At 35.3% G+C, this 26,826-nt stretch overlaps 1 protein-coding gene across 2 annotated transcripts in view; it reads right to left on the bottom strand.

Annotated features, from left to right (window-relative positions):
- LOC106167179 (uncharacterized) overlaps positions 1-26,826 on the bottom strand; it is a 37,109-nt gene continuing 10,283 nt past the window's right edge. The window contains exons 9-13 of one of the 2 annotated variants that reach the window (XM_087004680.1): positions 8,127-8,299; positions 3,991-4,336; positions 2,224-2,312; positions 1,706-1,740; positions 626-794 (exon numbers count right to left, since the gene is read on the bottom strand). In XM_087004680.1, coding sequence (XP_086860806.1) covers positions 1,711-1,740; positions 2,224-2,312; positions 3,991-4,336; positions 8,127-8,299 — 638 coding nt within the window. In that variant the 3' untranslated portion in view covers positions 626-794; positions 1,706-1,710. Of the gene's footprint in view, positions 795-1,705; positions 1,741-2,223; positions 2,313-3,990; positions 4,337-8,126; positions 8,300-26,826 lie in introns of both variants that reach the window. The other variant, XM_013545901.2, reaches the window with a different exon arrangement.

Below are 26,826 nucleotides of genomic sequence, written 5' to 3'. Positions count from 1 at the left end.
TGTTTTTTATGTGATATTGTAAGGCACTGCAAGTAGCACAGTAATGAAATCACGATATGCCACCTGTCAACAAAACAATGTGAGTGGACAAAAACTAAAACGTTCTAATTTGGCTCACAAACACTTACAATTAATTTAAATGATATTTATACAGACGCTGGTTATGTGTATATGAGCACTGAGACTTGGTATCATACATAGCGCACAGGTGCTTTCAAAACTCTTCAAACAGATCTTCCAATCCTTTGCACCACACCTCAGAGTCCAAGTATTGCTGTCATAATCTAATGTTCTATGATCATTTGAACACTCTTCAATAGCCAGCTATTACATGGTATCATATATAAATATCTTTATTGCTCACTCTTGGACATAAGCTGACTTTCTTCTCTTAGCTCTGATACAGCTTATCTTATATCAAGTTATATGACACTCCATATAATGACTTTTGTAGGAATTTTTTCTGTCACAAATGTCAAATTTAATGTCTGTGAAATGTATCTGATTAGTGTTTGAACAACCTCCTTAACTGACAAACTATCTGAAAATTCAGCCTCAATTCATGACATGAGCTACGTTGATGTCCCGGCTTCCTGAGCTTTAGGACTGTCATTTGCTTCATTTTCTTTAGACTCCTTCTCTTGGCTCTCTGAATCTTCTTTCACTTTTAGCTCGTCTTCCTCCTTTGGAATATCCAACTCTCCTTGGCTGCTCTGTCGCTCAATTTCTTTACAAATAGCACGGTGCTCTGTCAGAAGCTGCTCAAACTCTTTTTCTCTGGCATGGGCCTCTTGCTGCAAAGAAAATAAAATCCAGATGGATATTAAGTGTATATCACAATCGTGCGTATCTTAAATGGAAAGTTTTGAATTCAAATGTTGTTGAATACAAAGGTGCTCTAATTACCTTTCTCAACAGGACATCTTGTTTTAAATATTCTAGAGAAAAATATTTAGTATATCATTCAAACTGGATGAGTGAACATAAGTATATAAGTGAAAGTAGAAAGTCAACCACCAACTCAGATTTCACATCTATCAAAAGAACAAAAATTTTCTTTGAGAGGCAAGTAATTTGAGAGACAAAAAAGTAGTGCAAAATACTCCACTAAAACAGAGTTTAATTTTATTTTAGATGCTTTACTTCTTAATACCCAAAGTCAACTGCACCTTTTTCACCTATTCATTCATATATCAAACTGTATCTAAGGACACAATCACAACCAAAGTTGATCGGCGGATTAACAGATTCACGGATCAAATATTTTTGACCCACTTAAAAGCCTACTGCAAAATCCCTGCAGGGAATCTAAAGCCTGAATCAGAGTCTATTTGGGGATTATGCAACTAGCTTTCTAGTGGGTCGGCCATAACTGATCTGCAGATCTGGAAGTCTGCAGATTGAATTATAGTGAATGAGCCCTAAATGGATTTTCTACATCATATTGATTCATTTTCATGCAAAATATTTGACCACATTGTATTTAAATTTAAAACATCACATGTATGAAAAAAGTCTTTTGCTTCAAAAATTTCCAAGAATTTACCATTTAAGTGAGAGAAAGTATTTAGTGCACGCATGTGTGTTTGTTTTGTGTTTTTGTTTAAGTTTGATAAGTTATCGGGGTTATAAGAAAGTTTAATATACCATCTTTTCCCAACACAATTAAAATGCACACTTATACAAACATTAGGGTGATAAACACCTTTCCTATGTGAAAAATTGTGCTCCACTGCGTTTCTGATAAAAAGAGACGAGAACTAAATGAATGATAATAATAGTTTACGAATGTCTTACATGCACGGTGTAGGTGTATCATTTAAACCCACATTTGAATTTTTTCAGATATAATAAAATGTCACTGTTCACAGTGGGGAATCACATAACAACAACAACGGCAGCAATTATCAATTTTCACAAGAAGTGAGAAAGGTTACTATGCATGTGAACATGAGTAAAATGAGGAATAATTTTTTAATCGTTTAGTTACTATGTAATTTGGACAAACGGATGCCTGCGGTAAGTTGGAAATTAAGGGAAGCAATGGTATTATTTGTTCATTCACAAATCATTTCTACTGAAGTCTACAGCATCAAAGTCACAATACAGAGTCAGTAAAGACAGCTTAATAACAGTATGTACATTGTGTCCAAATATAGAAATCCATACTATTTATTGAGAAATTATTGGAAGAATCTTTAAATAGTAATCCTCTTCTCTTACCATTAAGGACTGTACCACAGATTCTGAAGATTTTAACTTGCTCACACGCTCAGTTATCGATTGCTTTCTGGTTGGTTCAGTATCCGCTGCTATAAAAAAAGAAAATACTGTGCTACTATAACATTTAATCTTTACAGAAGTAGAATTGTGTGTTCACTAAAAGTGTCACACACAAACACACACAGATATGTGTGTGTACTGTAACAAAATAAATTGATACACATATGACAGGCCCAAGATATGATTATATTTTAAAATATTCAGAGAAATATGCGTCTTATTCTGTTTAATAATAATTCTTTTTTAAAAACTTTAAGATGAAAAGGAAGATACTTAATTTCAAACATAAATATCAAGGAAGTTTTCTCATATTATTCTAAGAACTGATTTGTAACTCAACACTGTCACCATCTCATTTTGTACACAGAGATATTTTTTCAGCATCCTAAGAAAATTTGATAGCATTGGATTACAGTAACAGTAAACTACTGATGAATATTAATGTTTCACCGTTTGCTATTTTTGCATCATGTAACTGTGGGCTCATTTCCAATGAAACTATTCTTCTACGTAATTCGATCCAACCATGCAGGGACTCTTGCTGAATGCAATCAGATTAACAGGTTAACCTCTTGCTTTCAATGTACTTGTATAACCATCAGCTTTTCTGTTTTCTTCTAATGCTACAAGGAGGTGTTAACCTGTCATTCAGCCAGAGTCCATGCAGAGTTGGATCAATCTATGTAGAATTACAGTTTCATTTGGAATGTGCCTCATGAAGTGCTACAGTGCAAGCAAATCAAAACAAATTGAAATCCCAAGAATTATTTTTTTCCCTTTGGGCAGGACATAGGAATAAAAATATTTTGTATAAACAGAGTGCCTTATCATGCAGGAACACTATGATGTCAAAGGCTGCATTTAGAACAGCAGACTAACTAGTCCGCAGGTCAAGTATGGCAGCCCACTAAAAAACTTGCCATTTAATCTGCTAATACACACTGAATAGATTCCCCATGGGGAGGCATTGAAGTGTCGGCCATATTTGCTTTGTAGACTTGTTAGTCTGCTGTTGTGAATACAGCCAAAAATGATGTTAATTCTGCTTCAAGGTCATTGACCCTTATCATACAGGATGTAAAATGATGTAGGTGCTGGTTTCGTAAATACCAAGTTAGCTAGATTGGGCATCTCATCGCAGGGTTAAGGGGGCTGCTCTGTAATTCTCCACTTATTAATATACAGGTAAATTTTGTGGATATCACTATAATGACAACCATTAGCTTTGTGAAACTTTTCCTTGATTAGCTATATAAATGTGATCAAATTCCAAGACATTTCCATTTCACTGGAAGTATTATATAATGTGATAACCAGACATATCCTGTTACTTAAGATGGAATCAGATTTAGTCCAATGATTACACGTCCACATCTGTGATTGTGTATATTGATTTCTGTAGCTTTCACAACCAAGACAATACCTTGTAATAGTGACACACTTCAATTAGAATTAAATTTATTAACTTTATAATAATTAGGTTAATCCTGATCAATACCCCATGGTAAACTTAATTACAATTAAATCCATTACAATTAACTTAATCCAAACTAGGACACAAGTGGGTTCTAGATCCAAATTAAGACATGGAATATCAATCTGAGCACTATACCAAGCTAAAATTTGCCATACTGATAAAGACAAGACTGTAAAAATGATATTAGATGTTCATCTTAGACAGAGGTTTTTTATAAATAATTTTCTTACCATCTTCTCCTTCAGCTACATCTATCACAACACTGCTCTGCTGGCCATCTTCAGTTTCCACACCTATCTTGATGTCTCGCCCGCTGGGCAGGCGCTCAATTTTCTTCTGAGGGCGTGATTTTTTCTCTGTGCCTGTCTCCATGGTGTCGGCAGGGCTGGTATTCTCTTTATTGTCACTACCTTGAACTGTCACAGTCACTGTGTCTTTTGGCTGTGTTGGCCCAGGTTTGGTGTCCCTGTTCATTTCAGGGCTGTCCTCTGCACCTGTCTGCTGGCTAAGGGGAGTTGGATCACTAGGCTGCTCTGCTGCCTCTCCTCTCGGAGTGTTAGGAGGAGATGAATAATCCTGAAGAATAAACCCTCATAGTAATTGACTTATAGCACCAGTGTGCACCCTCCCACAATACACCTCTCTCTCTCTCTTCCTCTTTTTTCTCCCCCACTTACTATGAAATCCTTTTCCAGGAACCCCCATAAACGTCATATCTTGAGAACTGTGCATTTACTGTTAAATGAACTAGAGTACACCCCAGTTCCATCTTGGTTTGACAAGTTTTTTTTTTCAAATGCTTTCAACTAAAAGGTGTAGGAGCTGCTGTGGTTAGGTCATATGATCAAGTTACTAGGATAGAAAACTGGATGAGAAAATAATCTAGAGAAATATAAAGCTTCACTTCCTCATCAAATGACGCATGTGTCAAAACTTATTACTGCAGGTAACAAAAAGATCAATTCACACTTTTCAAGATTTTCGAAGATCTTGTTGTAAAGGTTGTCATGATGATAAGAGTGGCTTAATGGAATAGTATTCCCATTCGTTCCCTTGAAATGTCTGCTGTCCTTTCCTCTGCAGTCAATACCAGGTGCTTAGTATATGTTATGTAAGATATCTTTTACGTCAACCACTGTGCTTTCAGAGAATCATTACAAATATGACACCCAGCAGATTTACATCATGAATGACCTAAATTGAAATGAAATTAATGATTGCTGATGAAAGGTAACAGATATTTGAAATAGAAATATTCCTTGTGTAGTTTCATAGATACCATTTAAAGTTAGACGGAAATATTTAAAGTTTTATGTCCCTGATACGAGAGTGGGCATTTGCTTTAAAACCAATTATTTTCATCTGTTGGCAAAAAGAACCAAGAGTTAAATCATTTATCAAGATGCAACTAACACTATACAGTAACTAAAATTGTGAATTATTTCATGAATATGAGTCAATTGACACAAGAATCTAATATTGTCAATCTTCAACTATAGTCTGTCAAATTTTCAAATTGTCAATATAATAATTTCAATTTTGGAACAATTTTTTGAAGTAAAATAACTTACTTGCATTCATTGGTAAAATGTTTTTTAGCATTGGGTGACTCTGAAAAGTATATCATCTATAACTGTATATCTGAACGCTTTCTACATTTATATTCTGACCTTTTATGTTAAAAAATCCTGACACAAATACCATAACCATGAAATTATTATACAGGCTGGGTCAAAGTAAGGCATTTCCAAGTTTCACACACAAGCTCTGGAAAAACAGAATAATCTATCTTCTTATGCACTCTTGCATACTGCTGTCAGTTTCTTTTCCTATTATGATGCATGTTTTGACCTATAGCAGGAATATATCTTTCCAGACTTCTAAAATATGTCTGTACTTATCATCTTCAGTAACATTCTGGCCACTATGCTATATACACCTGCTTGGTAAGATGGGCACCATTGTAATCACTTTGAATTATAACAGAGCACTGTATAACTGGCCAACCTTTTTTATATTTAAATTCACACACAACTTATTCAAAATGTGCATATATGGGACCTTGGCAAATGGAATATTGTCCTATCCTGACTTACTGTATAGATTATATCATACTCTGTACCATACTCATAAAGAGAGAGAGGGGGGGGGGATAGTGACAGCTTGGGAAAGTGCCATCATCCCAGAGATTATAAAACATATAATTCCAGTGTTGCATTTTTGGATTATCATTTTTATGCCAGTTATAAAAGCCTTTATGGCAAAAGCATTCCTATTTAAATTTTCTATGATAGTATGTGTGCTAAAGCATGAACAATAAAGATGTAGATAACTGTAAAATGACATTCAGCTAGCATGACCACCTGAATAGCAGTCTTCAATGCATGCAAAATTTTAATGGCCACATAATGGGAAAAAACATAAATAGGAGGTGCTAATGCATGGAATTTTGTGTTATTTCAGAGGCTGCATTCAATTGTTGTATCTCATCAAATGAACTGACAATTTTTAAGAAATTAATTTTCTAAAAGTTCTGTGCATTTAATTTATTCACCTGACATACGGTAAATATATTTGTCTTATATTCTCATTCAACATTACTGTAAAAAGTGTCAAAGTAAAATTTAAGCCACGTCATTGTTGTAACAACAACTTAGGAGGAATGTCTACAAGTCAGAATCTAAAATGAACTAACAGAAGATAAACATTTCCAGGGGCGGATTGAGGCCGTCTTCTGGGTCTTCCAGAAAAAATTAGATACCGGTCAATATAAACTTGAAAATCTGACCGTCTTCTGGGTCTTCCAGAAGACGGTCAGATTTTCAAGTTTATATTGACCGGTATCTTATTTTTTCTGTCAGAAGACGGTCAAAAATGGAGGATGGATCAACAAAGATAAATTGGAAGACTGTCAGAAAAAAATCTCTGGATTCGCCCCTGATCTCCCCAACATGTTACCTACCTGATATACCATTAAATCTTGTGAACACCATGTAATGGACTCCCTTCATTTTACCACTCTGGCTTTACAGGCATTTTGCTCTGAGCTTTTAAAACTTGGTCATCAAATATAAATGACAAAACCAATGCAGCAGCTTATGAGAGTGCCTCATACATGTATAAATTCTTCAGGGTTTCTTAAGAACGCCTCGTAAAACAGCATAGTTACTTCACACAGAACTGTCAGAAATCACTTCTTCCAACTAGCGTAAAATATTGAAGGATTACGCTAACAATGACGTCAATGCTGTTAATCAGAAAGTCTACTAAAGTAATGATTTAATTATCACTATACCTATTGGTGAAAATAGATTGATATTCCCTCGGGGGGCACTAATGAATAACACTATAAGGAATACAGGCATGGTCTGCTGCCCACTGATGAAAAGGTAATCAGATCAAACAATTTCTTTACCATTAACAATGTGAGAGAAATAACAGTGCAACAAAACAGATAAGAACACAACATACTGCTCTGGTTTTCATTACAAAAGAGTTAATATTTCCCTGAATAACAAGTCTCTTGTCACTGCTACTGCAATGGATCACATCTTGACACAATCACCCCCATTGAAAGCAACGAGACAAAAAGCACAGGATGGCCTGCAAACGGCTAAAGATGAGGTAATCTTTACCTGAACTTTTAAGGCATTCTGAACAGTTATCCCGTATTGCATTCAGCTTATATTCCAGCAACTGGAAGTTCACTCTTGTTCTGAGAATAATGATTTAGTACACTTCACACACCATGTATTTCCCCATAAATGTCAATAAACCAAACTAATCTATCTATTTAAAACCAAGGGATGCAACACTTAATGTGCTTGTCAAGTTTTTCATCTGACTCACTGCCAAGAATTATTTTCCCTCAACCCTTTTTACCCAAAAATAAGTTCAAACTTAATCAAATTCCTTTCACTTCAATCTCAGTGAATTCCATCAGTCCGCCATCATTTCCTACATTAATATCATGGATAATGAAACACAAGTGAAAAGATAATGTGTAAAACAAGCCATCCACCAACAATCTATCATTACATTTCAAAGTATGGTTTCTAATTTAAGAATCAGAGAAAGTGTTGTACATAAATTGACATCTGGCAACCTGCACTGTTCTAGAGTTGTGGTCAGAGGCAGGCTCCAAAATACATGTCCACTTTTCAATGTATTTTCTCTTAAGCAATATGCCAGAAGATAATAAATATCTTCTGAAATCACCTATAGCCTATTGATTAAATAACAAGCGAAAGTATATAATTGTATACATATTATCAATAAATTTTCAAAATGAAAATTTGAGGATGAACACAGACACACAATTTGTCATTCTGGCCACATGTCCAACTCACAGAGAGGCAAGTCTTACCTTAGTCTCTTGAGCTTGGGATGTTTGCTGAGCACTTTGGTTGACTTGTATCAAAGATCCAGTAGGAGTGCTGGGAAATAAATGCATACCACGGTTCAGATTCCGTGATAAACCACCAGTGCCAGGAGCTCCAAGAACTTTTCCTGGGCCTACAGAAACACCATCAATTCTCTCTGCAAAGAGACAATTTAAAACTTTAATGCGAGTTTGTCTAAAAATAGCAGTGCACTTGATTCAATCCTGGGTCTTAAATCAGCACACCATGGGTTTGGTATGTGGCTTTTGGTGCTTGTGGTTGCCTAAAAAAATAAAAAGTGGGCAAAGCCAAAGTATGCATAAGCGTAAAATATTCATGTTCATTTATATTCTCATATGCATTTGTGCAGATAAGACATTTAGAAATTCATGGTGTTAACATATACCAATGTGTGTGTTTTAATTTTTAAGACAACATGATGGATGAAGTGTTGTTTAAAGCAATGGCTGAACTTCACCTTTCTAAAAGTGTATCAGGACTAAGATATAGTTGATAAATTACAGAAATGCAATTCTTTTCACCTTTATAATGTTTTTGGCCATGATAAAATGTGGAAAGGAGGTGCAGAATTTTAGGGCCTAATTTCCATGACTTTACCAAAAACCTTACATCACATTATTAACACTCTATAATATTCATTCACCGCCAATGTTTCCAGATAGACACGTGTGACTCTGATAGTGTAATAAGCCAGCAAACTGTGGCAGAAATGTGAAACCAACTGGCTAAACAAAACCTGGGATTGATGCGAAATCTAATGACAAAAGGAAATGTTTTTCTCATGCATATGTAAACAGTCTGGCAAGTAATTATCTCCTTTTTGCAGAAAATGGTTACATATCAATGTCATGTCTCTTCTGTTCTTAAACCTGAATGTGTAAATACACAGCTGCAATAGCAGACATCTGCGCCTAAGAGAAACGACCAAACTACTGAACGAAAGAAAAAGTTTTCTTCCTAAAAAAAATGTTGATTGCCAATTAAGATACAGAGTACACCACCAAAGTATCACACACATTTATACAACATTAAGAATGCATTCTTGACAACATGTCTTGCCAGCTGTATGTCTAACAAAACACAAGCATTAGGCTAGAGCATCGAAAGGCATCAACACCAAGCCGGAAACACCATATCAGGTTTTACGTTCAATAATTTAGATACCCGAATTAGAATTCCACAAACTCGCTTTCATTACCAATGGCATAAATTAAAAGACAAATATACTTTCAAGTCAGACCTAAGCACCTTGGCATGGCACTCTTAATAAGCTGAAAAAGAAATCTGTGCCATTGTCAATGATAGCACTTTAACCCATGGTGATTACCAAGAACATAAATCTCAGAAATGCTGCCACTAGGAGACAGGGATTAGCTTGCAGTACAGGAAATACCATACAATAAATCAACGCTCAAACTGATGAAAATGGAACAACAGAACAGAGCAATTTTTAGAATTTTAATGTCAACTGAAATTTATATCAATAATCTTGAAAGAAAAACAAATAGCAATCAGCTTTCACAGTTCCACATTCCCCTCTTCACCTCTTGCTCCAATAATAAAAAAAAAATTAAAAATTGTTGAACTGAAAAAATAATAACTGGAAAGCAAACCCTGTTTAAATTCAGCAAGTTTTATCTTCTATAATTTATATCATCCCATATATTTGCCTAAATGACATATGAGAGAGAGAGAGAGAGAGAGTGAGAGAAGAGTGCAAACCTTCCTCTGGTTGCTTCACATCTTCAACCTTTATGTCATGTGACTGGGTGTGAGAAGTATTACACCCCATTGGGACAGATCAGCCAAGAGCAATCTCCTAATCCTTTAAATTGCTGAAGGTTCAATAAAGATATCAGTTATAGATAAAGTGATGCATGTATTTATCTGAGCTTCACTCAATCCCGTATATCAGAAAAATAAATCCCCAGTTGATGCCACTACAGAGTAAGTGGTAGAAATCTGCAACTTCTCATAGAACGATGAAACCATGTCCAAATAAACTTGCCGCCTAAACTGTCTCGTTGAAGGATTTGATGAGAATTTACAGAAGCCCAGACAATGAAGTTCCAGCAGATTTATCAGGTATGGGAATAGTTGCCAGCTCGCAAATTCAATCTTGGATACACTGTTCCTTTTCCCTCTAAATTTCCTGATGAAGAAACCAGAATCATGCCAAAGCTGAAACCTTGAATCCTTCAACTTGTTTGTTACTTATATCTTATTTCCTCTCCTTGATGCTGTTTCTCAGTATTATTGTGGAATTCTGATCTCACAACTCAGTCCATGTTAACATATACAGAAACTCTTTCTCTTACATGGTAACTACTAATAATACCCGTTGTTTCAGTAAAGCAATCTCTTGTCAGAATACCTACAAATGAAATACTGAATGGTTTCCTTCAACATTCATCTTAGTTCTTTCATGTTCACATATGGCCTGTCATATTCACACATGGCAAAGTCTTACCTTTTACCACACTAGGCCACTAATCCTAAATGTGAAAGTGCCAGTTCAACGCATATCTTTATAATCTAGATGTACATTTGTATGTCAAGGAGTCCTTGCGTAAATGCTCGCCACTAAGACCCCCTCGAACAGCCACTGAACAGCCTCCTTCTGTGTAATGACTGCACTAATGTGCAATTGTTACTCCTTTATAGACAGATTTGGTGCAAGCTGTTCTTGAGGGACAGATGTTTAGGCATGTCAATTAAATGCATTATTTTCTCACCCCGTTAATTGCGATTACGGTAATGACTCAATCAAATATTGTGAATTTTACAAATACTGTATTTTTTCTTTTTAGATTGTAAAATTCTTTGAAATTAAAACATTCCTTCTGGCAGCAACAAAACTGAGAAGCAGGCTACCCCATAGTTCTACTCTATATAGTAAAAGCACCACAAATGCTACGAAAAATATATTAATAAGATTCCAAAATTATATATGTGAAAGAGTCATTACCGTATTCAAATTACAATATCACCTTCTTCAGATTTCACTTTCAACAGGTCACATAGCGTGACTGAAGACTTCAAACGCCCTTAAAATGAAACAAAGTGCCATCTGCTTCCTTGTGACCATATGATCTCTGGGATAATCTGTAATGCTACCAGTTAATAGAATCACAAATTTAAAATATGCAACAGCTTGGCCCACGTTAATTATAATGAAGAAATGTTCCTGCCCTCTTTCAGCTCTTTGCCTGCAGTGATCTCTTTTTCTTTTAGGTCACAGCGGTCAGAGTGAAGGACCAGATCCATGGACATCTGGCTCAGCCAGGGCACTTCCACGGAGCAAGCTTATCAAAGCAAATGAATGGAGAAAATTCCTAAATGATGAGGAAACTGGCAGATTTAGACAATCACAACATCATTAAGTTCTAAATATTCCTTGAAAATAGACTCCATGCAGGCATGAGAGACTAATCAAAAAGTCTATCTGTCAATACTTTATCTCCCACTGGTTCAACCAATTCCTGCGAGCTGACAATGCCCACTGTTCTACACAGTTGATTCCACAAAACTGAACAGCTCCTGGTTCTGTTTTCTCCCCACCACTGCCAGAAGCCAAATGGCAAACTTGTCTGTATTAGCCATCTCGGCATAGGAAAGCTAGATTAAGATAATTGCTCTGAAATTCTGAACAGCCCAAAGACTTTATCTGTGTATACCATTATACAGAGAACTGAGCTACTAGTAATAAAGTTAGAGTTCAACAGGGATGCAAACACTGCCACTTCTATAACACAATCAAATTTGCTGCTACGAGTGAAAAGACATTTCAGAACAGAGTTTTTCCCGATCAATGTTATTGGATTCCCTTGATTATAAAGACAAAAAACAATTCCAAGCCATTAATCCCACTTTATGCAATTGTTTAATTGGCTAAAAAAATCAAGATTAAGTAACATGCTTAAACACGACAGATAATTGATTTTAAAAGCAGAACGCCCAGAGCTATTTGAAATCTAATTGTGCGATTGGTTATTGCTTTAGTATTGTTCTATGTGATAGGCTGATGAAGACCTACAATATATTGTGAAATCTAGCTTAACACGACTGATCTCACAGTCAGAATAACTCATCTAAAGTCCAATTGTCTGAATCACTTATATGCTCTTCTGTCATACAGGTGTGGCAACTTTCAAAGTAGCACTTGACTTACAGTGTAAATATACCCAAGATATCCATAAATGTCATGTTAGTCAACAGAACCATATACAATGATAAAAAACTAGCTAACTTTTAATTCTGAGTTTCAATATTATATATTACCCATTGAACCACCATAAATGATAGCCAAGCCATGTTCCAGATCACGGATAAGTGTGCTACATCTAATCTGTATATTGACCATTTCAAAATGACAGACAAAAATGAATGAAACGGAGAGAGCACCTGTTACTTACGTCACTAAAGATACCTTTAAATCATTGCAAGTCCCCTTTTTATTTGATATTATGTGAGTAATCTGCAAACAATATTTTTTGTGTTACAGTCACGGTAAGGTGTTGAATACATCACCTTCATGTGTTGACATTTAAGTTATGTTAAAACATGGCTTAATGTATTCTAATATTCTGTATACTCTCCACTTTAAAACTGAATGCATAAAAAATGCTTAGTACAATATATCCAATTTGCTGCTCAGATTTCCCAATCCTTTAAGTTTTTATCAAAATTTAGAGCATATCAACTCTTCTTCTGAGATTAAATTTTCAGTGCTCAACTTGAATTGGTAAAACAATGGTTCAGGCCATAAAGTTCATCATCCTTTGAGCAATCTATTTTGAGACAAATGAATTCCAACATTTAGAATACAGATTAAATAGCTAAAAATCACATCAAAATGCATTAAATAACCTTAACCTTGCTACATTTCCATACATGTAATTTGAAGGTATTTGTTTTGCCAATTCTACATTGGCAATAAAAAGGAATCTCTTTGAAGCAGAATGAACAGCTTCACATTCAGAGACCAAAAGGATGCCTGTGATGAATTAAAGAAGCTTCCTCTCCAGCATCAACTAACAAATGTTAGAACAGAAAAATCAATCATAAAATGACTTTGGTTTATCTCCAGAGAACCTATAACTGCTGAACACACTGGAGATGGAAGTGATTATAGGCCTACTCAATGAAGAATGTTAACAATTATCAAAATATCAATCATGTCAGGTATAAAAAGAAGGGAAACTTGGGTATAAATCAGATGACACCAATGGACAAAATCAGACAAGCAGTTTTCAAACCACATCAACCTTTTAAACAGCTTCAGCATGGTTTAAAATCACAAAGATCTTCATTGAAACATCTCAATATTTCACCCAGAATGGGATTGCCTGAAATTGGCACTGATTGTTACAACAGGAATAGCTGGACAAGCTTCTGCATCATTTTAAAGAAAAATTCTTGATGAAAAATGGTCATCCCATGTGGTGATGCCAGACCACATTGGACATAAACTATTACAAAAGAAACAATGAATCTAAATATGATCAATATACCCATAACTATATGATGGATAGCAAAAGTAAAATATGAATGACTTATATTTCTGCATGATTATCAAGATTTAGAACAAGTTCCAATAAGTTTTGTCAAAGAAAAAAAAAAATCAAATTTACACTGATGAACTTCTTCAAGGGTAACACATGTCCTTAAAATTTTGAGATGCCTTTAAGTTTTAACAAATAAACAAAAAGAAATCAAAACCTTTGGATGATAGTGATAAAATAAAATATATTGAATTGTATTTTGCTAATCTGAGTAAATTCTTCTTCACATCTTAGCTACTTCACTTAACAAATATCATTATGTATAAGTAAGAATTCAGTTTGATCCCATGAATGAGCAGACAAGTTCTGTGTTCTGAAAAAAAAAATAGTTCCTAAATAATGTCACTGGAAATGAGCAGGATGCAGTGTACATGTTTGAAATTCAAAAAACAAAAAAAATCACTTGCTCCTCAATCAGTCTGGTTTCTGCAATTCAAATTAAGCATTTCATTTGCTTAAGTCAACTTTTCATGACCATAAATAATCCCACTCCAGCTTTGAACCACTGAATTTGTAATAGAAAATCATCAGCAACCCACGAAAGGTTAAATTGTCTGAATTTTGTTCAAACTTCAAACATTCTGATTTTTATCTGCCGTTAAAAAATCACTCAAACTGCCACGTCAGTCTACCTCAGACAGCTAATATTACATGTACCAGCTGACACTACCGGCTGTACAGACAGAACATTGGTGAGGAATTATGATACAGGTAGAGAACTCGGATAAATAGTATTCAATAGCATATTTTCTTGTCTTGAGTATTTGACTCTTTATTATTCTATCTATTAAAGCCTTTCAAACAAAGTTGAAGTAAATAGCCATATTTTTCTTTTAGTTGTATAATAATGTTATGCATTTCTAAATTACAATAATAATCTACTGGTAGCACATGGGGAAAAAAAGAGGATGTTCTGGTCATGTTTATCCATGATATACTCATCTTTCCCCTACTTATCAAATACCTGGGAATCCTCAGCTTACGGGTCCATCATGATTTGATGGATGTCTAACAGCATATATAACTTAAACTATCCTTGCTGCACACAAATCCTTACCCTCAAAACTGTCTATTCCGTGGAATCTGATACCCTAAAGTGATAGACTGATAGCTTCTTGATAGTGCTAATGACCCTTCATTGCTAGCAGCTGGGAAACTAATGAACCAAGAAAACTTTTAATGTAGGCTTGGAATCTGATTATTGCCGTGATCAATGGGCAGGGAGAGCTGGCAATCAGAAAAGCGATTATCTTCCAGAATGACATCATTCAGAAATCACCAGAGAAAGAAAATGTTATTATCAAGGAATTCGGTTTGTTGCACAAACTCCATCGCTTCCCGTAATTGATCAACGTGCATGTGTATGACTGTACGTGCATGTGTGTATGTGTGTGTGGCGACACAATTTTGATGCTGATGCAATTAGCGTATAGTGAGAGTGAGTCCTTTGAAAAACTGCTCGTGCATGTTTGAATTTTTGTTCATGCCAGTGCAAATTTGGAGAACAATTCTTATTTTAGTCTGATTACTTGTCGCAACTTTTCAAATATTGTCTTTTTTGTGGAACATGAATAATGAGGATAATGAAGCTTCGTTTTAAACTAAAGAGGATTAGGCAAAGGAAACGTACTGACCTACATGTATTGCCTGACATTACAAATTAATCCAATTACTACTTCTACAGAGAACCATGTTTTAAACATTTCCATTAACTCTGAGAACCTCACAACTGTTGAGGAAAGCTGAGATTTGAAATTTAGCATAATGTTATTGATATTTCCGCTTTATGTAACCCATTTAACGATTACTTAATGTCATTTTGCATCATGCTGCACACAGATGCTTGGTTTCCCACTTTACCAGGGATGAAATTATATTTCATGATGTCAACAGTTTCCTCATTACATTCTTATGAACTTGGGCTAGAAAGAGATACACATGTATCAACATAAAAGGGTGAATTCTTTCAGTTTTATTATTCTAAGAGTAGGGTTAAGATAAAAAGAACACACAGGGCAAAAGAAGTAGAGGAATGAGAGGGAGAGAGAAAGGGAGAGTAGACGGCAGATGGTTTAACTGTCAGATCCATCTTGAGGAACATTTGGAAATTCAACAGCAATTCTAAAAATCCTCTTTCTTATAATTCAAAATCACAGTGCTGTAGAAATACAAACCACAGATCCTTCCAAAAAAATAATATTTGTCTGAAAAACCATGTCAGTGTGTTCCCCATCTGGTCTTGCACCTTGAGTATTTACACTTTCACACCTGACTGTGTGTTCAATATGGGTGGATCAAGGGGTTCCTACCAGAGCAGGTCTAGCTGAGACCTGACATCTGGTAGCCCTTGGTCTCCACAGCCTTTTTCCCCGTACATGCTACAGTGTTGCCAATGTAACCCTGCCCTCTACCTATGGTAATTATTCCATCTTTTCAATGGGGGAAATTGTGAATTTTATGCATACTGTATTTTTTAAGTCAAAATTTCTTAGAGTAAAAACATTCCTATTGAGTGGAAGAAAGAAAATTAAAAAGCAGCTAGGTTACTCTATAGTTCTATTCTATGCAATAAAAAGCACCACAAATGCTATATAGAAATATAATTGTTGTGATTATAAAATTATGTTTGATAACTTTTGCCTATTGAAAAGACCAGGTAATAATCATACCTGCTAAAGCCTGTCCACCAACTTGCAGAGTTTAAAGACAGTCTCAGCGCGTTAAACCCTTAAAATAGCACGAAAATGAATTTTCCTGAAAATCTCACCAATTTCCCCATAATGACCAAGGTATATCCTATCCAAAACTGTTCAGAAAATGAAGCTACCTAATACCGTTTTTAAGTTCCATTAAATAATAAAAGACGACTCGTCTTAAATACTCAGCTACCACCTCACAGTACGGCTTCAGAACGCGCAATTTCTCGCTAAGTCTCGCGGTTTACTATGAATGAAGTACTACAGCTGAGACCCGGATGTTACTATTTGGCGCCAAAACAGCAAACATGGAGACGCGCGTCAAGTCTGAAGAGGAGAGCGACAAAAGGGGACGAAAGAAAATAGCCACTCCAGTTCGAAAGATACGAAAGAAAATTAGAGACAGACGAAGAAGCACTCAGACTGTGTATGTTGGGAGGGAGGTGGGGCGGTGGAGGACACTTAAAGCTGAGTTAGGAGGCAATGGCGAAACTACTCCTCGACACGTGAGTATGCGCTTCACAGGTCTCAAGTGTGTCTCATTATCATATTATCCTGTTCACAATAAATGACAATATTTGTGCTCATACAAAGTTGGTTACGTGTATAAGAGCGTTTTGGGCTTTACGTTTTCTGTTTTTGATCGGTACATGTACCGAAAAGGTGGACAGGCGGCATTTACATGTCTGACAAGTTTCGCTGTGTAGTCGTGACTTCTATCTCATTCTGACTGAAGCCTGCTGTGATTGGTCGTAAGCGTGGGAAAATCGAGGTCGTGACCTTGAGCCGGAGGTACTCCCGGCTGTGCTCCGAAATCATGATAAATAGTTTTCGTTTTCTAATTTTTTATTCTAGTTGTCTAAACAGAACTTTTGTGACCCAGACTTATTAATATAATAATAAACAATCTCACAAAACACAAATCTGACCAAAGTTTTACATAGAACCTGCTTCTATACATTAATCTAACCCACTGAGACTGTCTTTAACACCATCACAGCTAGGCCATACTAATAAACAAATATGTAAATATCTTGGAGATTGGATTCAAAACTGCACTGAAAATAGTCCCTACAAAAAAGACCAAGAACTGAAAGTAAGAACTTTGAAAAAAAAAAAAAAACAGGTGCCTAATACTGCTTACCACCACCATTTGACAGAAGGGGTTAAATTGTTTTAATTCATGATCAGTAAGTCATTTCAGCTACATTGCTTCTTGTTGTTACTCAAGATCTACTCCATGTAGTTTAACTTGAAAAGCCCCATTTACTCCATTAGAAATCTGATGAAGTGGCATAATAATCTTGTTCCTCCTGGTTTTCAGTTGAAAGAAACAACTGCTGCTACTGCCAAACAAAGACAAGCGATAAGTTCTTTTCTCATACGCCTTCCTCTCAACAGCTTGTTCTTGACTTGACTTTGATTAGTTTCCAAACAGTGAGTAGGATTTTCTTGCTAAGAAAAAGTAGGCGAAGTAATCAACCACTGCAGGTATGCAGATGCCACCAATGTTACAAAGTAATAATCAATTCCAAAGGTAGCTTCCAATTCCAAACCAATCAATGTAGAAAATGTCTCACAAGCCACAGACTGCCTAGGGTTATAGCAGGCAGCGAGACCGTGCTCTTAGACTAATGACTTGGGATTGTGCAAGAAGATGTACCCTTCATTAATTGATACACTTTTAGGTGTTCTTGTACAAACTGAGTGATACTTTTTTCCAGTGGTTATCAATATGCTTAAGACTAAACAGCATGCAATTATACCAAAAACATGACATCAAACTGGTAAGTGCCAGTTATAATTGGACAATGAGCAAGATATTCCAAATTATTTGATAATTAGTATGATGAAAATGTAAAAATGTATGAAATTCAGAAAAAATGACAACTTGTGCCATGAAATGTATGCTTTTTCCTTATTTTAACCTTTTGTCCAACATTATAACTTTTTTCCTCAGTTAAACACTTTATGATCTTTAAAGTAGGATCTTTAAAATAGGATGGCAGCTAAAATTCAACTCCACAACAAGATATTTCCAAGTAAAAGCTCAAGACATAAAAATTTAAAATGAAAAACATCTTTCCAAGATCATGTCCAGTACGATGTTAACTTGTTCTGAAATTGTCTTTTAAGACTAACCTAAACGCCATGCAGTTGTATATACCAAAAACACGACATCAAACTGGTAAGTGCCAGTTATAATTGGACATTGAGCAAAATTAATTAAAATAACATCACCAAGAGTCCACATTATCAGCAAGGGATTTTAAATGCCTTTATTGTCAAGCCCATAGCTGGGGGAGGGGGGATCTTGGGGGTTTGCAAAAACCACATTTTTTTCCTAGGAAAAGGTCTGCTCTTGGCAAAAAGTGACCTTTATACAAGGTCTTATGGTAAAAGATCCAGTTTTTCATAAAAAGACCCCCCTCCCCCCCCTCTGAAATAGCTGGCTACAGACCTGACTCTTATTCAGGTAGTAGATTCACTAAAAGTCCCTGTTATCTATAGTCATGGCAGCACTAAGTCTGGGTTCCCATACCCAGATCCATCTAACAGCATCGATCCATCTCCAAGGGGTTTCTTGTAAACTGCTTTCAGCTTAAGCGGCTTAGATGACTGGCACTCCTACTAAATCTGCTAAACAATAATTAATTACCCACTAGCAGCTTCAGTAGGCGTGACAGATATCTTAGCCCCTTAAGTTGATTGCAATTTAGTGAGAATCCCCTCAGAGATAGATAGATCCATGTAGTTTTAGTAAAACAGGGTCTGGGAATGGTTCCTAAGACTTTCAAGTGTAACTAGGTCTAGTTGTGAACATAACCACCTTGGGCATTTACAGGCCATGCAGTCTTTGATTGAAACACTTATTACAAATGGCATTTCTTCTCATTACAATGTGTAAGTGTACTTTCTGACAAAATAACAGGAACTTTTATCCTGCAGACACTGTCCTTCTGTTCCCTGAGAAGAAATTGCTTAGAGACACCATATCTACCAGAGCAGTTCCTTGGTAACTAGTTTCAGCCCCTGGCAACACAGCAGACTATGAAGCTACTATAACAAAGAAATACAGCACATAACTTGCACAATGAGTTCTATCAAAAACATGCACATTCTTAGCGGAGAACATGCTCCCTTGTTTCAAAACTGCCAACACCATTCTAAAACTTTTGATAATATATTCTATGCCTGTCTGTCTGTCTGTTATTTTCTCTTCCAGATTTTCTGGCTTTTTGTTAACCCACAAGCAAAAGAAAATAAGAAAAAGAAATATATTAAACCATAAATATATTAAACTTTACTGTTATATCACAATAATTCCCACCTCATACTTCATAGACAGTGTGAAAACTGGCACTAAATTGGCTGATGATCTTCTAGTGAGCATGGAGTCCACTATAATACATTTATCCTGTTCGGGAGCACTTTGGCAAATATGCCACAGGCAGACAGCATTTTCAACCAGTTCCAGGCCTCCTCATTGGAGAAAGGAAAACATGGTCACACAGACATTTGGTCAATACTGTGGCTGCACTAGCAGCGGAGCCAGCCTGTCATTAATTACTGCAGAACATGCAAACAAGACTCAACTAAAAGCTGTGGGGGATCAGCAGATGAAAAAAATTCCAACTGTGTGAAAGGACAGCAAATTCTAATTAAACTGGAAACGAGTAGGCAGAGAAAGCTGAAGTCGCACAGGCAGCCAGTTCCACCCCCAGGGCAACCCTCAGCTGAGTTTAGCCAGGCTATGCACTAGCACATAATCTCCCAATCTCTGAGATTCATTTGATCAAGAATTGATCTGCATGGTCTGACTCACATACATTTAATTCCTGCTTAATAACAGTACAAGGAGCATTTACCAATGTGCAAAAATGAAGGAGAGAAGTTATCTCTCCACCTGAGCTCATCCTGGGGCAAAAATAGATTGAAACAGAATGTCAGGTCAGAGAATGGGTACAAGTTTTAAATTAACCCACACTGCTTATTGCTATTTAAGTCTGGGATGTGCATTTTATCTCTCTGTACGTGTATTCCTCTCTGACAAAGAGTGAAAGTTGTTAGACATCAGAATGCAAGTTCAACAAATTGGTTAAATTAATTGTAAACAGCACTGAGTTTATTACCTGAAAAAATGCCATAATTTGAGATTAAATGTAGACATTGGCTGGTGAACTATGGCTGTGCTAAGAGTTATGTTATGCTTTTTGTTCTTAATACTAAACATTCTGATATTTTTACATTGTGTAATTAATATTAATATCAATGCAATCTTGTATTAGTAAAAACAAAAAACAGGCACCATATTTTTGATCCATCAGATAATAAAATTTCAAGTTATCCTCAGCTGTAACTTTCCCATGAGCTTGCAAATAAAAATTTGCCCTGCTGAAGTCTAGGAGAGCTATGAAGTGGAGCAGAAAGTTGATATTTGTCGAGATATTTACCTTGACGTTTGCCTTAGGAGAAAAAGGACAGTATAACGCTAGGTAATCATCAACATTAACAACTAAAAAAATCTAGACTAACAGATGAGAAGGTCAGGTGCTATGTTTTTTTTTTTTTTTTTAGCAAACACATTAAATCATGCTCTTCAAAGATTCCATTCAGCCAACTGATACTTGACATCAGTGAGATTAAAAAGGGGCAATTTCCAGAGACAGAGTTGTTGACATTTCCGTAGCCTCAGTAGTGAATCTGACACTTCAGAAATTTAAACTTTCTTAGGATACCTGGTTTGGTTTTCAGAGGTAAAATGGAATGAGCAAGTTCATCAAGAACTTGTTTACCTCTTCCACCATTCAAGCATCAAACATTACTTCCTGTAGATATCAAGAAAGCTAAAAAAAAAAAGAAAAGAAAAAAAGACCAAAGGCTGATTATGCAACTACCTTCAGCAAGTTTCACTTGTAGACACATGAAATTCAACAAAAAAAATCCTCTTTAAACCAGATTAATTTTATTATGTGTTTTTCTTTACTAGAATCATTTGAAGACCGAGGTTAAATTTTCAAGGGTAGTTACATATTCCATCTTTCCTGTTCACAACCAGCTTTGCTTGTTACTAGGCTACAGCCAACACCACCCACTCTATCTGCTGCTTATTTTCTACTAGTCCATGTACATGTATATCATGTTTATTTCTGTTAAGTAATGATGCTTTCTCAATGATGAAACTACTCTGTGATCTCTGACTTCAAGAAATGCAAGAGTCTGTGGACTTAAAATATTTTTGGCTTTGGTGTCCATGCTGTTACAATACTTATTTTCTATTTAAATCCATTGCATAAAAAATTTAAGAAATCTAACAAAACAATTGAAACACCTATCAAACACTTCATAAGAGTATCCTATTTTTACAGCAAAATAATATCTTTCAGATAACTTTCAGCACAGCAAGTGCTTTCCCTACCTACTGCAACACAGGTGACTAAAGTCCCAAACATCTCAGATCTCCAAGTTAACATTTACCCCGGCTTTGCTGGGGCTAATTAGGCCAAGTTTAAACCTCAACAGAAAAACAAGGTATGAATGTAGGATGTGCTGTTTTGATCAAGAAGACACAGAAAATCAAGAAGAAATCAGTGTCTGAGGATACCTCTCTAGTCTGTCAGAGAAGTATTCCAGTCATTTCACCTTGACATGAAGCAGTAGGGGGGGCTGCTGAGACTGGAGAATTCCAGGTAGCTGGCCAGGTGGGCCTGTATCTTACCCCTGCTGGAGAAAAACTTGACTTACAAATGAAACAAATGAACTAAGAGAGCAATGGTTTTGCTATAGTGTTATAGAACTAGTAAGACTGCTGAAAAAAATAATAAAATTTTAATTATTTTTCTATTTAAATTTTTTTCTAATGTTATCCTTTCCAATGAAGCAAAGTAAAATTAGGTATTCCATCTCTTGTGCAATGTCCTTAGTCATCATTACTTCCAATAACTAACTCACTAAAGTGAACATTTAGTAAAGTTAATTTAGTATACACCACACTTTCTTTTCTTTTCTTTCCTTCTTTCTTTTTAAGATATTGTAAAAAAAGTTACTTATACATGACTATATTTTGTAGGGTTCTTATGAAATTTAACTAATGAAGCAAACCAAGCCAGAAATTAAAAAAAAGTAGCTATCTTATTTTTTTGTGGGTCATTTTACAACTGTCCACCTACTATTCAAATGTAGATGCTTTTATACTTCATAATCAATCTCCATGACACTACTTGTCAGATTCAAAATTGTTGTGCACATAAGAATAATCAAACCTATAGCACTCTTTTATCATATATCATTATAGAAATGTTGGGTTGTGTACAAATCTTAAGGCAATTTAATCTAAATATGATTTTTCAGAACTTTTCCCCTGTTCAAACTAATTCACCTCTCAAGCCAGTACCTTGCCTGCTTGAATCAGACATCAAAACCTATATGTCAGGAAATAATAATGCTGAATTTTATGTAAAGTATCAAAAGCAGTCCTTCATGTTGGATTACATAACCATACCATGGGAAGAAAACTGTAACAATATATATGTCTGTGTTATAGAGAAATCACACAAACTGGCCCATACATTTTGCACTGCTTGTTCCATTTTCATCAACTCACTCACTGAACCTGAACAGATTATATATATGCCACATGTAGGGGATTCAAAAGAATGGAATAAAAGCATGCATTATGAACCAGCATTCTCTTCACCTCAGCATACAAATTATAAATATAAATATAAATATAAATGAAACTATTAAAAGTGTTTGATAATAAGCTTTATCTCCCCTCCCCCCTACAAAAAACCATTAAAGTATAATGATTTGTTTCATAAATATATTAAAACAGTTAATTTTTTAACCCTGTGAAATAAAATTTAGAATGTGTCTACGTGTCAGATTGATTTTTACCTGACTTCAATACTAAGGGCACATCATTATGATAGGCATTAAACGTTCTTTCCAGGCTTAAATGTCATACACTGTCTAGCTGATCATTTAATGACCCAGAAACATGCAGCCCTTTAGTTTTCTGATGAAAATAAGTTGAAACTCAACTTTGCTAAATAATATACTTACAGCATATCAAAAATTTTACTAATGGACCAAGGTGACATAACCCATAACTAAATATCACAAAAATGTGAATGAAATTATTAAACGATACATACAATAAAAATTACCTAAGTATTTTCATGAAATACATAGGTAAACATCAATTGAAACTCTGTATGCAATAGTGAAATAACAAGCTCCAACTATCTTAATTAAAATATTTCAAATCAAATTATTTTCAAATATTCTTCAGATCCGTTGAATATTCAACACTCTTCATCACCTTAGAATATGACATTTCAACTAAGCATTGAACCAGAAAACTACATTATTGCAAGGGTCTACCATCAAATATTGAAATAAGTGTAAACACTGCAAGAACCCTCCAGGAAGAAACAACATAACACTAAATTTCACGCACGGCTAAAAGTGACAGCAGTTACAATTACTATGCTGTCAAAACCCAATTTGAATTAAATAAAAAAAGTTCAACATGTCACTTGCAAATGTATTGCTTTTACATACCTTGGCTTAATAATATCAACTGTTTCAGTCCCTTTCCTCCTCTCTCTTTCAGTAAGGTACAAACATACAGGATGCCTGACTGAACATCATGTGAATGAATGAGAAGAAGAGCAAACAGTAACCCAAGCTGCTGACGCAGGTAAATTTCCAGTTGAGCCAATCAAATCAAAGGGTGCTAAATGTCATGCTCTTCTGGTGGGAGATCTAAAGTTCAGCTCACGGAGAAGAGTAATTAATCGACAGTTTTGGGTGAAATGTTCTTCATATTACTATCAATCCAAACTGTAGATGTCAGTTCTGTTAACCACCAAGGATGAAACCTTAGAGAATAGGTCATTATGCCATATTATAATTACACTCCATAGGTATACCATGTTATAGTTGTTCAGTGCTGAGACCTGGTGTGTACAATATCAGGTAAATACACTGGTAGAGTACAGTATGTCATTGATACAGGCTAGTTTATATATAGCCGATTCCCCAGGCAATGCTTTTTTTTTTATTAAGGACATGAACTGTTGGTGCCTTTGCATGAAAATTTACATTACCAAAAGAACAATAAAATCACTGAAATTTCAATAAGATTCTTTGCTGCTGTGATAGACATAAGAGATTTTTTTAAAAAAATAAATAGCGCTCTTACTCCACACTTGCTTCATGTACACATGCTCACGTATTTTAACACTGCTTCAAAACTACCTTGTTTTCAGCTGAAGCTCTAACCAAGAGAAACAAGTCTCATTTATGACTTATTTACCAATACCAAGTGATTTGTTTCCAAAAGTGGAGCATTAACATCCTGTTAGTGGCATGTATATGACAAATATGATACTCCCAATACAAATAGTTTGTCAGGGAACTAGTATGGCTTCCGATCATATAATTTCACTTGGAAAGTCAAATTATTAAGGTTTCAAAATAGCTGTATATCATGTTATCAGACTGATGTCAGTACAAACACCTTGTAATAAAACCACAAATACCTTTTAACTGGATCAAAATTCTAAAACAAAATCAAAATACACAACAGCCCTCAGAAAGAAAAATCTTTTTTCTTTTTTTTTTTTTTTGTTTTGTTCATAGGATGCATTATGCATGTTAGACCTTTCTACAGCAAGTTTATTTTCCTAGACATTAAGGTATGTCATATCCAAAAACGTTTTAAAAATTTGATCTAAAATCCCCATCAATGATTTCTTAACTTCTTTTCTTAAAGGGTATCAGTAAATTATAAAGACCTATATTTAACAAATTAGCTCCCCCCCCCCCCAATTCTTTTATGTGAAATAATTATCTTAATACAGCTGTATTTTTGCAATAAAAATAGACACTTTGAGAGCACAGTTTTCTTTTTAGTCACTTAAATCACCACCCCATGCACTTTTGCACATAAGTTGGATAAGCCTTAATTGACAATTTCACTGCTTTATAAATAAGTGTGAGATAGAGATCATTTTCCTCAGCAATTCTGTAACTAAGTAAAATATCTTGAAAATTGGTATGCTTGACTACTAGGTTGTGAGCCACATTCCAGTGCCAGCATTTGGTTTTAAATTCTAATGTTTCATTTAAAAAAGGCTGCTTTTATAACCTTTCCATAACATTCCCTGGCACCAGGTTGTAGTGATTGAATAGGCATAAAAACAGTATTGCTAGATGTAAGGTGAGAGAGATCTGTTTAAAAGTGAAAAATTACAGTTTTTACTTCAAAAAATTGCTGTTACTTCATCAGCTTAAGTTAACAATTCACCTCGATGCAACTTTGATGGGATAGCATTATCTCATTACATGATAGTGTTTATTTCTGCCTTAGCTGATAAGGAAAGAACAATCCTTAAATATCCATCTCCCTTAAACAAGAACCTTTAAGCTTAAACATAGGTTTATAGATAGTAATTTTGTCAACGGTTTTAGATATGGTGTACACCATACCTTTGTGACTATGGAAAAAAAACTGAAATTTCCAACAAGGTGTGTGTGTGTGTGTGTGTGTATGTGTGTGTAGATTTAACATGCAATGCATGCCTTCAACATTAAGCAATCAACGACTGATTGCATACTTTAGTTCTATATGTATGTGTAACAATACAGAGTTGCCCACCAGATAATTCTAAATATACAAAATGCTTTTCTGTCCATGTTATAAGCTAAGCATTATAGAAAAGCATACAAAAAATATAAATAAAGATATTCTGAAATGCACAGTTGGAAAAACTTTACCCTTTCTTACTAGTGAAATCTCAAGTGGTTGATCGATGGCAAATATTTCACTGACTTAACAATCATAAAATGACTGCATCGTACCCATGCATCATAATTTTATACAGTATCAAAATTAGTCAACCTGTTACCCGACAAATAATGTAGAAGTCGAATCTTATGCTCAGTGACTTTGGTTTATTATGTTTATCACGGACTGTTTGTCAATAAAAACCTTGCTTGAAATCCTCCAAACACTAGAGAGAAAATCAACCAAACACCAGACAAAGCCACAATGCTTTCAGTCTTATATAACCCTATTTTTCTTCTGAAGGACAAAAGCTAACCCTTTCCTATGCCAAGAACTTTGTGTAGGACCCCATTCCTACAAATTTTGTAGTAAAATAACTTCTGACAAAAAGAATTTAGGGAATATGCATTGAAAAGAAGGGCTCTGACAAGCACCAATTCTAACTGAAATATACTGTGCTTCCAACACTGTACAATGTATTAGAATATATGAAAGACATGGACAGCTGTAGCTTTGTTTGATGATAGGTCTTTGTAATGTTCCATTGTCACCTTTTATACTGCAATTGGAAACTCCGCCCTTTTAAAATGCTACACTGACCACATAC

Source organism: Lingula anatina, chromosome 2 (assembly GCF_051362555.1).
Source record: "Lingula anatina isolate TDL-2025a chromosome 2, LinAna3.0, whole genome shotgun sequence".
Lineage (NCBI taxonomy): Eukaryota > Metazoa > Brachiopoda > Lingulata > Lingulida > Lingulidae > Lingula > Lingula anatina.
The sequence above is the reverse complement of the archived record's forward strand: the minus strand, read 5'-3'. Positions and strand labels throughout refer to the sequence as shown.